We start from the raw sequence: 17818 nt of genomic DNA, 5'->3' as shown, positions 1-17818 counted from the left end.
TCCAAAATGTTGTTGCACATGTATAAAGAGTAATGATACTCTGGAGATGTTTTCCACTACCAACTTCCTTTCTCAGTGTTAAATTTCTAGAAAGTAATCTTTTGCTAATATGAGTTTTCTTTAAAAGGTGCTTGTAGACATCTTTCCTCTGTATAGATTTTTGCTTTTCTTTTTTTAGCTTTTGTTTCTTAGTTCATGTACAATTTATATTTTCTTTTTTGTAACAATTTTGATCTAATCACAGGCAAATAGACGTACTCTGTAATTTACATTGAATTTTATTTGATCCAGTAGCAGTTATCACAAGATGAGCTGAATCTTCAGACCACGTTGCGAGACCAGATGCAACTGATATAACTGCCAAATTGCTTTTCTCATGAATGACATCTCCTTTCTGTTTTGTATCAGAATTATATTCCCTAACCTGAAAAACTAAGGCTGGTTTACTTAGAAAATCTTGCCAAAGCATTTGGGTTTTTTCACTCCAGTGTTTCCCTTTATCAGGGTAAGGTACCATATAAGATACACGTATAACTCAGTTCTGGCAAATTCAAAATTTCCTCAGGAATAACTTTAAGATTTATTATATATGAATAAAGTATATGTAACGAAAATCCATAGCAATCAATATAAGAAATAAAGAGTTATCTGAGACTTCAGAAACTTCTATTCTATTGCACTGATGTTCCAATTCAAACCACTAGAACCAGGAATTATGAGGTGCTAAGGCATATTTGTAAGGTTTCTGGTAAATCAGAGAGCATCATAAAAAGATATTTCATTGTGTAAAAGAAATGATCTAACTGAATACAGAAGTCTGATGGATCAGGAAAACAGTGGCAATACCAGAATACTGCCTACCATTTTGGAGTTGTGCCCAAATAAATGATCTTATTGCACATGACAGCACTGGAGTCTTAGATTCAAGGCTGAAAACAATTCCTGAAGTTTTAAGTTTGTTTTCTTTAACATGAACTGTATTTAAATTCAAATATTCCAAAAGTAACCGGCCAACTACTAAAATTTCTACTTCCTAGAGTCTAAACATTTCATGAAAATGATACTTATTTCCAAATGAGCAAATAAACACAAAATGGATTCAAATGACATGTTCCTAGAATTTTCAAGTCAAATCCATTTACAAAGCACAGCTTGTCTTGAAATGTTTCTAATTTTATTTCTAAGCACCTTGATATTACATCAAAGTGCTATTTCACACCTTCCATGATCTACTAATTAAAAAAGCACTTTCTCTTCAACATACTTTTCTTCTACTTCTGATTGTATCACTTCAGAATGTTTTTAGATTTTATCAAACATTCTAAGCCCTTTTCAATGTTTTCCATTGATAAAAAAGAAAATTCATTTCTTCATTATTAGCTAATACTGTTAAATCTGATTTTTTTATAACTTCACATAAAATCTTCCACTTTCATGAAACATGAAGTATTTCAGTTTTCTCAAGTTGCCCAGGTGTTAACTCTTCAAAAGGAATTTAAAACAGCTATTGATAGGATGTTGAAGAATCATAGACCCTTCACCCTTATTTAATCTCCCTTTTTTCATTTCATTGTTATCACCAAGGCTCACTTTTTGAGAGCTAACCCAAGGCATTTGCAATGCTGTCTTCCATAGTTTTGGACATGCTATCTATTGCAGCAGTTCATTTATTACACATTTTACATCACAAATTATATTTACTTCCCACTTATGGCCATGCTTTTTCAAGAATTTACAGGACATTGTTTTGCTACTCACTCTTGATACCAAATAATCCACAGTTTTGCTACCCCATATTTCATCAGGCTCATTCCATTTTACTCCACTAAGGAAAGAATGAATTCCTAGCTGAGGACTAGTTAAGAATTCCTTCTTAAATTCAGAAATTTTAGATGTGTTTACTATTGCAGTGTTACCATAGTCAAGAAGTTTTGCTTCAAAAAAATTTCCAGAAATTTTCTTAATAACTACTTTTAAATGGAACTGCCACAAGAGTGTTCTACAAGATCTCCCATGAGAGGTTTAACTGATTTTCTCTTTTTCATTGTTATTTGCTCTTCTCTTATTTAAAGGATCTCCAAGTTTAGTGATTACGTTTTCATTTTTGGCAAGCTGAATGTGAAAACTTGAGGAATTACTGATACTAGAAAAATACCCTTAACTTTGGCATTCAAGTAAACTTTGGGTCGAGGAAGGTCTTTGATCTGTAGTCTAATAAAGTGATATGACTTTGTGAGGCTATTTTATTTAACTCTTTGATAAAATACTGTAATACAACTTTTATTTATTTTTAGCCCACATCACTTTCACCAAGAATAACTGCAGGGACAATTTTTACACCTTTAAGTCAGTCATTTAAAAATTTCTTCACTTTGTTTTTTGACACACAGTCAATTTTATAACAAACTAGTGGTTTCCAATTCCTGGCACATATACTTTGGGAGTGCATTAATTGATCTGTTTTGCTTTCAGAACATGTTACTACACTAGTTTTATTTATCATACTATGGGGATAGTTGTTTTCTATTCTGCCTTTCAATGAAGTAGCAAGTCTCTTATTCTCATTTATCTTGAGACTCTTTTCCAGACAGTGTGCTTTGTCACAATGTTTTTTTCCCGTAAGCATGAAGCAACATTTTAATTTTTTTATTTATATGTTGACATCCATCATACAATTCTATACCAAGTTGTCCATCAGACTCCCTGGACAAAATTACTGCCTTTAATTGTTTTCCCAAGAAATTGTCCTCAAACCAGCTATTGATTTCTGCTGGAATATCTACATCTCTAAGATCCGACAAAAAACACTTAACAGCCTGCATAGGTGTAAACAGCAACTCTGGAAATTGATCTGAAATAGCCCTCAACATATTTTCTTCTACCAACTGCTTGTTTCCAAAGTCTACAAAATAGACTAGAAAGTCAGACGATGAATCTGTTGGCATTGCTAAAGCTCTATATGAGAGACCATCTTGTATATACTTAGATATACACAATCTCATTTTACTAGAATTATATTTTGGACATTTTTTAAAGTTAATAATCTCTGTGATTTTTGTTTCTATCATCTCTAAATCTTTATTATTTCTACCAAGCTGGCAATAAAATTTTTGGGGACTATATATGTGTGATATATATACTTCTTCTTCACTTCCAATCTGTATATTAAAAGAAGAATAATAGTAACTGTAAAGACTAACAGAATATGGGAGTGGTTTTGATAATGTACTATGCCAAAAGGATCCATGATTAATAAGAAATTCATCTGCACTAGTAAATGAGGATTGTAAATCCACTAAATTATATAAACAATTTGGAGGTATAAGAGCTAAGGCATACACAATACAAGTCAAAAACCCTCTAGACAAAGAGATAAAATTTCCAAAGTCTCTGGATACTTCTTTTGTCCAACTGAATAATTTATAATTAATGGGTTCAACAAAATGATGGAGACAACATCTAAAGGCTTGGCCTTCTAAAAAAAGAAAACGTGGGTTAATAGCACAAAGATCTTTAGTTAAAACTCTTCCTTGGTAACCATAGTCAACAAGTATTATGTCAACTTCTTTTTCTGATACTTGAGTCAAAACAGCAGCTCTATACCACTTCCCAGAATACTTAGCAACACAAGCAATCTGCCCAATCTGATAAGGATCAGAATGATTGCTAAAATAATTCTGAATTTCTTCCATTAGTAATTTTAGGTCTTCTAACTTAGATTGGAGCTGGCATGAAAAGTCACCTGGACCATAACAATAAGAACATTTAACTTGAAGAATCGTTCCTGGTTTAAAAATATATTCTTTATAAGGCCATAATAACTCAGGTCTCTTAGATAAGGTAAAAGGATTTTTTGAATCTGAGAAATTAACAACTGGGAACTTTGACAAAGACAAATTATTTTCTTCTGGTTTATCTGAATGGTACTTTTCAGATTTAGGTCCTTCAACAAGGGCAGGCATAACGTCATTAATTTTAACTTTGCTTTTAGATTTTAAATTTAACACTGAATATCCATTTACAGGAAAATACTGTGGTTCCACTTCCTGATTTTCTGCATATCCAGCTTGTAACATAAGAGAGATGACATCTATATTTTCTGAGGTTTCAATACTTTGAATATTTACAATATATTTGTCATCTCTTTTTGCTATAACTTGAAGCAAAACTGCTTTGTTTAAAACTAGTTTTTTAAAATAATCAATTGCAGCCTTTACCCATAAATCTTCAATGGGAAATATATGTGCAAGTGAACAACACATAGCTAAGGCAGGCAATTCATAAAATTCTGGAAGCAAAATTTTTACATCAAAAAATGGTATGGAATCAGTATTTCCATAATCCAAAAAATAAACATTAATCTTACAACAATTTATCTCTGTGATGACAGCTCTGTAAAAATTTCTGTCCTTGCTATATCTAGCACAACAAAATAATCCAGGTTCAGGTTTTCTTAGAATCATTTCATCATTTTCACACAAATTATAAAATGTATTCATATTTTTAATTATATCTTGAAATTGATTCTGATAGTTATTGGTGCGTACCCAGAAATTTGATGGGTTTGATATGTATGTTACAAAACCTATGTATGCAGTCTCTATCTCCATTTTTGCAGTTTTAATAGAAAACCCTAATTTTAAAATGTCTTTTTTCTTTAGAGAATCTATTGGCCATTCAATATTTCCAATAAAACTCTCAACTGCAAAGTTGTTTACATCAGAAACACTTGTCTTACTCAAGATATTGGAGGTTTTTGAATCAGACACTGGACAAAGTATTTGTTTGTCTATAGACTTCAGCAGACACATAGAATTAGTTGTAGGGTTTTGCATTTGTAATGTCACATAATACAAATGTTCATCCTTATTGAACCAATCAATGTGTGCATATACTATTTGTCCTAACAAGGCTTGTTTAAATACACTCAGTTGAAATTCTCTTGCATCTCTATCTGAACTGTGCAAATATGTCAGAGAGCATGGAAATGAAAATAATGGTACTAAAATAAAATCGTGTTTAAGTTTCTTGACATAAATTAAGGGTATAGTCTCACTACTGCCATAATCCATAAACCAAATTTTTACCTGATTATTGGGCAAGAGCTGCTGAAGAATTCCTCTATGCCACTGTCCATTTCTCCTTTTGGCAACACAAAATAATCCAAAATTGTCACACATGGGACTAGTTTCTTGACTAATAATATCATAATGCAAAGTCATACACATTGTCAAGTTTTCTAGCTCTGGAATCCATTTAATTAACTGGCAATAAAATTTACTTGGGCTCAACGCAGATGATACCTTTACACTTTCAATATTTCCTACTGACAAAGATGGCTGTAAATTATCCAGAACATAATGAATATTAAGTGAAATATCATTACTAGTTAACAACAATTCAGGTCTTCTAAGTTGTAACAAATCTGGCATTTGTGGAGGGCATTCTTTTAACATTTCCACAATAAGACAAAATGAATCTCTATCAATAAATCTTCCTAATTGTAATTCTAGGGCCTGGGATATAATTTTGGGTACTTCAAGAAGAATCCTTTGCTGAGGCAAAGTCGCTTGCACATAGCCTTTCACGTGTATTCCTTGTAATGACTTGAAAAAATTCAAAGCCTTAGGAGACCATTTTTCCCCAACTGGTAGTATGTTAGCAAAAATGCCAAATACTACTCGTGGTGGTAGCTCAAATAAATCACCACAGGCTGAAGCAACCTGTGTACTATCAACTCTTAGTTCTTTTCCACAATCTATGAGAAGTACTGTATAAAGTTCATTTTTCTTTTTCACAACTTTTCCTCTCTGCCATTCTCCGGATACGCTTTCTTCCACCAAACAAAAGTCATCAATGTCCAACTTATTTTTCACTTTTGGACAATGTTGTATTTCCTTCTGCAATATATGATAGTCAAACTCACATTCACTATTATTTATGCCTTCAAATTTCACCAGAATATCTGTGAGAAGACATTCAATATGCGATATTGTCAGATCTATTTTTAAAAATGTTGGTAAAAGAGATGTGGGATCCATTCTCTAAAAAGCAAAAATAAGTACTAATTAGCAGTCAAAATTAAATGCAATTAGCCTTATATTAATTTGTATGTGAATATAAACCTAAAAATTTCATCAAATTAAATATGCAAATAAAAGTATATACACTGAACAAGATGGTGAGATAAACAAAACCTAACTGTTCACTGCTTTCCACATTTTCAAAATTTTTCATCAAAATAATCAAGAAAGCATTTTTTTTTAAGTAGGGAAAATATGTACCATCACTAGAAAACAGAGAGGAGCAACCTTTATTTTCCAGAAACTTCAACAAATTCCCACTAGATAGTCAGCAGATGTGCTATAATGGAAGAAGCCAAATTAGGCCCACTGGGGATCTCATTCTCCCCCTGTGAGAAAACCATTTTCCCTCATGCAGATTCTTTCCAACAACTCAGAACTCAAAGGAGTGAGTGCTAGAAGCAAGGGGAAGATGGTGAGCTAAAATAGGACACACTGTTAGACTCCCTACTCTGTGTGAATTAGCAATATTTGGATACCATCAACAACATTATGCAATCCCAGGATGCTTCTTTGATTGAGGGAAATAGGCTGAGGCTTGGACACCAGTAAAGAAACCTAAGCATGGAAAGACACTGAAGCATATTAGGTACATTCAGACCTTGTCACTGGCATGACTGGCCACACAAAGGGGAAAAGGGAAAATCTCTTTAGCATAGATGCAAAGTTCTCTATCATAGGTAATCTCCAGATTTTTAGGATTCTAAAGATGATAAGGCAAATATTCAAGAAATATAAGATAGTCCCCAACTTCAGGCAAGAACTAATATCTACTATGATAGCATACAACTTATTTTGACTCTTCCTTTGATTCTTAACAGTTGACAAGCACCAATTTCTTTCTTATGAAAATGAGTAAGAGAAAAATACTGGATTCTCCTACCCCCTCCCCCCCCCAAAAAATGAGGGAACCACTTAAAAGAAAACAAAAAAATGCTCCCACCAGGAATAAATGTATTGAAAGAAAAAGCAAATAATTGTTTTCAAATATGATTCCTGTCCTCAAAAATGTCAAGAGAGAATAATGCATTTTTATATGACTAATTAGTCATGAAAATGTAACAACTGGGATTAGAATGAACTATACACACATGAGAAATTTAAAATTACAATGGGAAAACTGAACCCAAAATGAAAATAAATAGAATAAAATTTTTGACAGGACACCCCACAACTCAGAGGAAAAAGGATAAAATGATGAAAGAAGAACATATAAAGCCAGAGTATACAATCCTATCAAAGTATAAACATTATCTCAGAAGGAAATAACAGAACAGAAGCCCTTTCTAGAAATCAAATACCCAAGACCAACAACTACAACAGGACATAGGAAACCTAGAAAAAGAGATAAGATTTAGGGACATCTGGGTAGTAACTATGGTTTTCTTTTGTGTGTAATTAATTTGGAGTGATAATCAGTGGGGTCTGATCTAAAGAGATTCTGAGCTATGCTTATTTGACCATGGAGTCTCTAAAAATAAAATCAATGAGCAATACTATGGACTTTCATGAAAAAAATCAAAAGCCTTCAAGATACAAAAGACTTCTTAAGTTTTCATTATTTAAAGTCGCAGGCCTTCACCTAATTCCCAGACCTTACTCAGTTTATAGCCCTTTAATTCCTTACATGAAAAGAAGATCAGGGGCTCTTAAAAGAATTCTATGTTGGATTATACCAAGAACTTTCCTCCAGGCATTTACCTAAAAGCTCCTGTGACTGTTCGTTCATGTGGGTAATGGGAAAGGAAAAATACATACATCTCTCAGAAACCATGCTGCCCTTTTTTAGGTATAAAAAGTAGGTATACACAGCAGAACTCTTTTATTAAATGGAGTTGATATATATAGTATGTGTAAATGAAAGAATACCCAAAGGTGCAAGGAAGTATACGAATAGGTTACTCAAACTATCAGAACCCTATTCCTCCACACCACTAACCATCCCTCAAATACTATAAATGGCCTTCTGAGGAGTTTCACCTCAGAGGGGGAATATCTGAGCCTGGTTTACACATGGCTCTCACTTAATGCCAGCAACATCCAGAAATAGATTGTGGAGACATTATACCCGAATCCAGGGGAGCCCCTGACTGAGAAATGAAATGAAATCTTCACAGTTGACAGACCTACCATAACATCTACTTTGACTGAAGAAGAAATTGCTTGAGTTAAGAATCTATGCATATTAATGTGCAGTGGCTAACCGTTTCTGCAGGATGATTAGGAATTCTGAAGGGGCAAAATTGAAGAATGCGTTATGAAGAAACCTGAAGAGCTATGTGGATGGATCTCTAAGAATTGACATAAAAATTTAAAGTCTCATTTAATGCTTACCAAAGGGCCCCACAATGGAAAAAAATTTCTTTTTTTTTTGAGTTGAAGTCTCACTCTGTTGTCCAGACTGGAGTGCAGTAGCCGCTCCTGGCCACCACAGCCTCGACCTGCTGGGCTCCAGCAATCCTTCCGCCTCAGCCTTTCAAGTAGCTGGAATTACAGGCATGCGCTACATGCCCAGCTGATTTTTTGATTTATTGTAGAGATGAGGTCTTGCTGGCCAGGCGGGTCTCGAACCCGCTCGCTCAGGGAATCCACTCACCTCAGCCTCCCAAAGTCGCAGGATTACAGGCTGAGCCACCGAGCCCGGCGGAAAAAAATTTCTTAATCAAGGAGACAGAATATCCTATTCTGTGTATGTAAATCAGTCTTCTTTGCTTGCCTCTCTAATGCTTAGTTAATAGGATCATGAAGAAAATGCCCAGTATTATGGATAAAGCTCCTAACCTTGTGCATCTGAAGACCAAGCTATACTGAGGATAATGGTCTCCAATTCCATCCAAGTTATTACATTTGGGGTGATTTCACATCTTCAAAATTGTGAATTGTGCTGCCATAAATAAGCAAAGTAATGCAGAAATGGAAAATCAAGTACCATTTGTTCTCACTTATAAGTGGGAGCTAAGATAGGGGTCTGCAAAAGCATAACGAATAGTATAATGATTATTAGAGATGCAGAAGGGGGAGGTTAGGAAGGGGGTCAGAAATGAAAAATTACATTGTTTACAATGTGCACTAGTGGGAGTGACAGGTATTCTTAAAGTCCAGACTTCTGCAGCACTATACAATACATCCATGCAATGGGAAAAACTTACTTGTACCCCAAAACTATTGAAATAAAAATTAAAGAACAAACTATAATAATTCAGAAAAACTCAGGAAAAATATATACAAGGAATTTAAAACCGAACAAATTATTTATACAATAAACTATGTTATTTTAAAGACATAAACATTTAAATCTAAATGTTCTAGATAATCCCTATTCAATGTTATATACTCTAGAACATTACTGTATCATAGGAAGTACTTACTCTGTGTACACAGTATTTAGATATCAGGACTCAATAAATTGTGTGAAACTTGGGAAACTGTTTTTCCTTACAATCAGATTCTAAATCTGTAAAATGAGAAGCTGAATTATATTTGTGTTCAAGCCATTATTTTCAGCAGAAGCCCTTCTTAAACTAATATAAGATATAAAAAGTATACAAAAAATATCTATAAAATGAATGTGTTCTAATAATTTCAAAACTTTATAAAATTTACTTATAAAAGTAAGTATATGAGAATAATAAAGTCATTTTTATTAAACTCAAGCTTATAGCACCTTTATCATATAATTTTCCTTATTATTGTGTTTGACGACACAGTACTGGCAAAATCTAGCTCAAATATATGTAACAGTCCACCTGCTTTCACAATTATACATGATCCAACACAAGTAGAGTCAAATAAAAATATGGAGGAGACACAACGTAAATAATCGATGAGTTAATCTGATGGCACTAACTAGTGCTCTTCTCCACTTTTACATTTAATATATAATATTTGCATGTTTTGTTCTAAAATTATATTTTTAAAAATTTAACTCCAAAGTTCACAAACTCCTCAATTAAATTTGAACAAAAAAATGCGCAGAATCACAGTTCCCCTAGGGTTTGAGGAAAATACAGTCTGCAAACACTATTAAAATTTATATGAAAAAATTCTTCCTATACTAGATTCCCTAATACTATAGGATACATATGATAGGTGATATCACTCGTTGTGGTTTGTCTTCTATAAATTAACATCTAATAAATCTAGACTAGTGGTATTCACTAGAAATACAATTGAGCCATATATGTAATTTTAAATTATCTAGTAACAACATTAAATAGTAAAAAACAAATTAATTTTGATAATTTATTTTACTCAATAAATCCAAACTATTATCACTTCAACACATAATCAATATAAAATTATTACCATAATATTTGACTTCTTTAATATTACATCTTTAAATTATGGTATGCATTTTATGTTTAGAGTACATCTCAATTTGGACTAACCATATTTCTTTTTTTTTTTCAGTTGGAATCTGTAACCCAGACTTGAGTGCGGTGGACACTTCCATCCACTGCAGCCTCTACCTGCTGGGCTCCGGCGATCTTTCCGCCTCAGCCTTCCAAGTAGCTGGAACTACAGGTGCACGCCACTACACCTGGCTAATTTTTTATTTATTGTAGAGATGAGGTCTCGTCAAGTTGCCAAGACAGGTCTCGAACCCGCGGACTCAGGCAATCCACTCACCTCAGCCTCCCAAAGCTCAGGATTACTGGCTGAGCCACTGAGCCCAGCACACATTTCAAATGCTCAATAGTTATATGTGGCTAGTGACTACAGTCTTGAAGAGTACAGGGTCAGAATTATGATATAAGTTTTAAATAGCATACATTTCCTCAAAAATTGTAAAGTGCATAAAATAATAGTTCTTTATTTTAATAACTCATTTATTAAAAGTTTTTAGCACAAGTTGAACTGATATTCACAATAAGATTTTCATTTTTCATACCCACAAACTGAAGATCAAAGAGATTGAGGCTTCCGATTAGGTTTTCTGATTATCAGTCCAGTTCTCTAGGTATATTACTTCCACTGCTTCCAGCCGTTCTTTCAACTAAACCACATAATCATGGATAAGAACTGAAATAAGAATAAAAGACACAAATACAAAAAAAAATAAGCAGGGCACCCTTCTGGGACAGAATCAGCTTATTATTTCTCCCTTTTTCAAAATTTAAGATCATTCAGCTGAAACTCTGGCCAGTATTCTAGCAGGTCTTTAATGACATCGATGTGATGAAAACACAACAGTGCACAGTATTCCTTAAATACGCATATTTCAAAATCAGGACTTCAATTTTTTTTAACGTTTTTTACTAAAATAGTTCACAACCAGGAGCGATTTTTTATCCCCATGGGAATACTTTCAGTGTCTGGAAATATATTTGGTTGTCATAAGTGAGGGTAGGAGGTAGGTGCTACTGATATATCTAGTGAATAGAAGACAGAGATGCTGCTAAATAACCTACGATGCACAGAAGGGTCCTCCACAACACAACAGTTGCCCAGCCCAATATGTCAATCATTCTGAGGTTGAGAACCTCTGCTTCAGTGAAAGTAAAAATAAATACCAGATAGACAAAAGAAATAACTTATTAAAAGACCTAAAAGTATCAGAAGAAAATACAAGATTTTCTTCTAATCTTATTGAAGAAAGCTTCCTTCAAGAGACAAAACCCAGAGACCATAAAAAATTGTTTTAGAAGCCGGGTTCGGTGGCTCAGCCTGTAATCCCAGGCCTTTGGGAGGCTGAGGTGAGTGGATTGCCTGAGCCTGCGGGTTTGAGACCCGCCTGGGCAGCAAGACCTCATCTCTACAATAAATCAAAAAATCAGCTGGGCGTGGTAGCACGTGCCTGTAAATTCCAGCTACTTGGAAGGCTGAGGTAGAAGAATCGCTGGAGCCCAGCAGGTCGAGGCTGCGGTGGCCGGGAGCGGCCACTGCACTCCAGTCTGGGCGACAGAGTGAGACTCGAACTCAAAAAAAAAATTGTTTTAGATATATTAAGCATTTTAAAATTATAAGAAAAAAATGAGGATAAAAACAAAGTTGAAATCAATTTTCTCAGGACAAATATCTTCGATCATACATGACTCCACTCTCTTTCATCCCATACATAATCCACCAGGAAATCCTATCAGGTTAATCTCCAGAGTATGCAAAAATTTGACACTTCCTTCCAATTCTACTGCTACAACTCTGGTCTAAACTACCTTTCTCTGTAATCTGCAATACTAGGTTTCTAACTAGTCTTCTATCCTTAACCAACTCCACCCCAACATTGTGACTATTCTTGGCAGTGTAATCAGAGTGATCCTTTAAAAATATAAAATACAACATGCACCAATCTGCTTAAAAAACAAGTACAACAAACAGTGTCTCCTAAATGCACTTAGTGAAAACAAAAGTTATCAAAATGGCTTATCAAGTTCTAAAGCTCTGACCAGCACCACCAACACCAGGATCCCCATGTTTTCTCTCACCTTATTTCCAATTATACTCCCCTCACTGATTACACTGAAGCTACAATGCCTTCCTTGCCATTTCATGAACTTTCTCAACCTCTGGACTTTGGGCTTAATCACTCTCTCAGAGCACAGCTTGTTCCCTCACCTCCTCCAAGTTTTTGTCAGAATGTTCCTTTCTAGGTAAAGCATTACCTAATCACTCTAATTAAAAGTTTTCCCCAGCCTAGTAGTCCCTAGTCTCCTACCTGTTGTCTCTCAAAAATCATCAAAGGGGACTTCTGGCAAGATGGCAATGGGGCAAACTGGTCTGTGAAGCCCTCTGCAAAGGAGAACTGCAGTGGGTCTCTGGCTCTCACCCCAGGGGCTGCAGACCCCAAAATCGCAGCCTGCTCTTCATATGGAGCTCAGCCGTTGCCACCGCTGGGGCATCACAGCAGACTAGACAGCCACTGCAGTGCAGATGCTGCTGCTGCTGCAGCCGCTGCAGCCACCACAGCCACCACCAGTAGCACATCGCACCACCCGGACGAGAGGCGATCCACAACTTCAGTCCTTGAAGTCCCTTCAGGGAAGATCTGCTGGGATCGCTGCCACCTCTCCTACAACCGAGACATCCTGCCCGCCATGAGTCTCCTGCCTGTGCCCTGAAGCAGGCATCCATCTCCAGTCTTGCCGGTTCCTGTCAGCCCCACCACCTCTGGGGCAAGCAGCTTAGATAGCATCACCTGCTGCCGATTCAAGGTAACAACAACGAAACGGGAGAAACAAGCTTGAAAAGGACATAGGCCAGAGTGGTGAATGCAGGGTGATCTGAAATGTCCTTCACAGCAGACCAGGGGCAACTAACCCTAACTGCAAACTAATTTATCTGCTTGAAAAGAAAGCTAGAAATCAGAACTGAAAGGACATTGGACTTAAATGAAAAGTCTCAGAGTGCTTCATTGATTCTGTTAGTTTAATGACTTAATTCTATTCCTACTGTTTGTTCCTTTTTTTTCCCCCTCTTCCTTTTCTTCTCTTTTCTTCTCTCTGTAGACTATATCTTTATATAGAGGAACAGCACACCAATAAGGTGGTTGGTTAGCTTGTATGTTAGCATCACTATATGTTTTATTTTTTTTGTATGGGACTTGGTTCGTCAGTAGCTGTGGTCTATTGTTTTTATCTGTTTCAGTATAGGTCTCTCTCTCCATTTGTTGGCACACGTTTGTTTCCCCCCTTACTCCTCTATCTCCCCACTCCCCTCTTCAACCCACCGTCTGCTCCATTCTCTTCCCTCTGCTAACCATATTTTATTTCAGGGAGTAAACCTACAGCCCCACTGCATGGACAGACTCCAAGGCAGTGGGAAGTGGGTTCCAGATTATCCACACACCTGTCAGCGAATACCTGGACCTGCAGATAGATTTTGAATCACAGCTCGACCCTTAAGTAAATTTCAAAACTGCACAAAGGACCACTCCCAACCTACAGTGCAACTCCAGAATTGAACAAAGTAAGAGGACATACATAAAGAATAGGAGATTGAACAAACAGTAGTAAAACCAATCCCTTTACCCCTGAATAACAGAATTAGAGAAGACGGTGATGTGGAGGGAAGGAAAAAGTAGGGAGGGGGAAAAACCGCACAAATGAAGAAAAACCAAAGAAGAATATAGGGCTTACACAGACCCCTGGGAAATCAGACACTGAGAAAACAGATACTGGAACACAGACAATGAAGAGTCCCCAGAATGACTGGTTACATGCAACAAACCCAGACATCAAGACATTAATGGAGAGAATTAAAAAACTTGAGGAGAGACAAGAGGAAAATAGGAAGGAGCTGATGTCAAAATGACAGCAGTAAAGAATACTGTAATGGAAATGAACAACAGACTAATAAGCATGGAAAGTAGAATTAGCCAAGCAGAAGAAAGAATCTCAGAGCTAGAAGACCAAAACATAGAACTAACCCAAACTGTCAAAAGCATAGAAAAGAAACTCAAAAAGACAGAACAAAACCTGCAAGAGATGAATGATCACTTCAAGAGACCAAACCTAAGAGTAATTGGGCTTCCTGAGGCAGAGAGAGAAACAGAAGCTACACTGGAACAAACATTTCATGAAATCATTCAAGAAAATTTCCTTCATCTCATCAAGGATGAAAAAATTCAAACACAAGAGATTCAGAGAACCCCTGAAAGACAACAAATGAGAAGACCAACTCCCAGACACATAATAATTCGCCTAAATGAAGTAGCTATAAAAGAAAAAATCCTAAAGGCAGCAAGAGAAAAAGGCCAGACTACCTACCAGGGAAGACCAATTAGAATAGCAGCAGATTTATACACAGAAACCCTTCAGGCTATGAGAACCTGGAGCCCTATCTTCAAAGTTCTAAAAGAGAAACAATTTCAACCAAGAATAACCTACCCAGCCAAACTAAGCTTCATTAGTGAGGGAGAACTGAAATCTTTTCCAGATATCCAATCCCTAAGAACCTACACTGCCACCAGACCACATCTACAAGAAACACTTAAGAAAGTACTGAACACAGAAGAAAAAGAAAAAAGAACAACAACATTCTTCACAAGAATACATGCAAAAGGTTAAAAACAAACATGAGCCAACTCCAGAACCCAAAGTAAAACAACAAACAAACAGGAACAACTCTGTAAGAACCTTATGACAGGGATCAACTCTTGCATTTCAATTATTAGCCTAAATGTGAATGGACTAAATGCACCACTGAAAACACATAGAATGGCAAAACGGATACAATATCATCAGGCAACAATCTATTGCCTTCAAGACACTCACCTCACTAGAAAGGACACACACAGACTCAAAGCAAGAGGATGGGAAACAAACTTTCAGGTGAATGGAATACAAAAGAAAGGCGGAGTAGCGATCTTAATTTCAGACAAAATACCCTTCAAGCTACTAAAAATCAAAAAAGATACAGAAGGCCACTACATAATGATAAAAGGCTCAATCCATCAACAAGAAATATCTATCCTAAACATATATGCACCCAAAATAGGTGTGCCAACTTTCATAAAGCAACTTCTAGGAAACTAAAGAAAGATATTGATCCTAACACCATCATAACTGGGGACTTTTATACCCCACTCACAACCCTAGACAGATCATCAGGACAAAAATCAGCAAGGAGATCTGGAACCTCAATGTGAATTTGGACCAAATGGACTTAATTGATACCTACAAAACACTCCATCCAAAGACCACAGAATATACGTTCTACTCATCACCACATGGAACGTATTCTAAGATCGACCACGTAACTGGCCATAAAACAAGCATAAGCAAATTTCAAAGGACCGAAATTCTACCATGTACCTTCTCGGTCCACAGTGGAATAAAAATAAATATTGACACCAACAAAGTCCCCCCAAAACCCACAAAGACATGGACAAAAAACAGCATGATGTTAAACAATTCCTGCGTCAATGATGAAATCAAAACAGAAATAAAAAGATACCTGGAAACAAATGAAAATGAAGAAATATCTTACCAAAATCTCTGGGATGCCTTGAAAGCTATAGTAAGAGGGGAATTTATATCCCTACAAACACACATGAAGAAAATGAGGGGAATACAAATTAACAACCTAATAAGCCATGTAAAGAAGCAGGAAAAGCAAGACCACAAAAACCCTAATTTCAGCAGAAGAATCCAGATCACCAAAATAAAAGCCCAAATCCAGGACATAGAAGACAAAAAGATAATACAAAAAATCAATGAAACAAAAAGCAGGTTCTTCGAAAGGATAAACAAGATCAATGGTCCCCTGCTAGACTGACCAAGAAAAAATGAGAAAAAATCAAATAAGCACAATCAGAAACACAAAAGATGAAGTCACCTCTGACCCTGAAGAAATGCAAAAAATCATTAGAGACTACTACATACACTTGTATGGAAACAAACTTGAAAACCTTAAGGAAATGGAGGACTTTCTGACATCACACAACCTACCTAGATTGGAACAAGAAGAAATTGAGACCCTAAATAGACCAATAACAATCAAGGAAATTGACCACGTAATAAGAAAACTTCCTACCAAATAAAGCCCTGGTCCAGATGGCTTTCCAGCAGAATTCTACAAGACATTTAAGGAGGAGCTGATACCAATCCTACTGAAGGTATTCCAGGTGATTGAAAAAGATGGAACTCTCCCCAAATCATTTTACAAAGCGAACAACACATTGATACCCAAGCCAGGTAAAGATCCAACAAAGAAAGAGAACTACAGGCCAATATCTTTGATGAACATAGATGCTAAAATTCTCAACAAGATCCCAGCAAACCGAATTCAGCAATACATCTCAAAAATCATCCATCATGACCAAATAGGCTTCATTCCTGGGATGCAAGGTTGGTTCAACATTCGTAAAACCATAAATGTAATTAAATACATCAACAGATGTCAAAACAAAAACCACATGGTTATAACATTAGATGCAGAAAAAGCTTTTGATAAAATCCAGCACCCTTTCTTGATAAAAACTCTTGAACATCTAGGCATACGGGGAACATACCTCAAAATAGTAAAAGCCATCTACGAGAAACCCACAGCCAGCATACTCCTAAATGGACAAAAATTGGAACCATTTCCCCTGAAAACTGGAACAAGACAAGGATGCCCATTCTCGCCCCTCCTGTTCAACATAGTATTGGAAGTCCTGGCTAGAGCAATCAGAGAAGAGGAGGCAATCAGGGGTATCCAAATAGGAAAAGAGGAAGTCAAGCTATCTCTCTTTGCAGATGATATAACTGTGTACCTTGAAAACCCAAGGGAATCTGTCAAAAACCTCCTTACACTGATAAAGGCCTTTGGCAAAGTCTCAGGATACAAAATAAATGTACAAAAGACAATCGCATTTCTCTACACCAATAATAAGCAAACAGAAACCCAAATAAAAAACACAATTCCACTCACAATAGTCACAAAAAAATGAAATACCTTGGCATCTTCCTAACCAGAGATGTGAAAGACCTTTACAATGAAAATTATAAAACACTGCTCAAAGAAATCAAAGATGACACAAATAAGTGGAAAAATATACCATGCTCATGGATTGAAAGAATCAACATTGTGAAGATGTCCATCTTACCTAAGGCAATCTACAAATTCAATGCAATACCCATCAAATTACTGGCAATATTCTTCTCAGACCCAGAAAAAACAACACAGGAATTCACATGGAAACACAAACGTCCAAGAATAGCCAGAACAATCCTCAGCAAAAAAAAAAAAAAACAAAGCAGGTGGTATTACATTACCAGACTTCAAACTTTACTATATAGCTACAATCATCAAAA

General features: G+C 35.9%; 1 protein-coding gene across 1 annotated transcript; it reads right to left on the bottom strand.

The window, feature by feature from the left end:
* Window positions 1-238: 238 nt before the first annotated feature.
* On the bottom strand, window positions 239-9537 carry TDRD15 (tudor domain containing 15). Its single transcript, XM_021716810.1, is given in 16 exon segments — window positions 239-505; window positions 507-622; window positions 625-699; window positions 702-734; window positions 737-832; window positions 835-1035; window positions 1038-1289; window positions 1292-1366; window positions 1369-1525; window positions 1528-1976; window positions 1979-2048; window positions 2050-2159; window positions 2162-2227; window positions 2230-2617; window positions 2619-6042; window positions 9448-9537. Coding segments are annotated over 15 exon segments (5778 nt in total). The 5' UTR covers window position 6042; window positions 9448-9537.
* Between the last annotated feature and the right edge of the window lie 8281 nt (window positions 9538-17818).

The sequence above is a fragment of the Carlito syrichta genome, unplaced genomic scaffold (assembly GCF_000164805.1).
Source record: "Carlito syrichta isolate Samal-C Ts95f unplaced genomic scaffold, Tarsius_syrichta-2.0.1 Scaffold308968, whole genome shotgun sequence".
NCBI lineage: Eukaryota > Metazoa > Chordata > Mammalia > Primates > Tarsiidae > Carlito > Carlito syrichta.
Note: the sequence above shows the minus strand (reverse complement) of the source record. Positions and strands in the feature narration are given on the sequence as shown.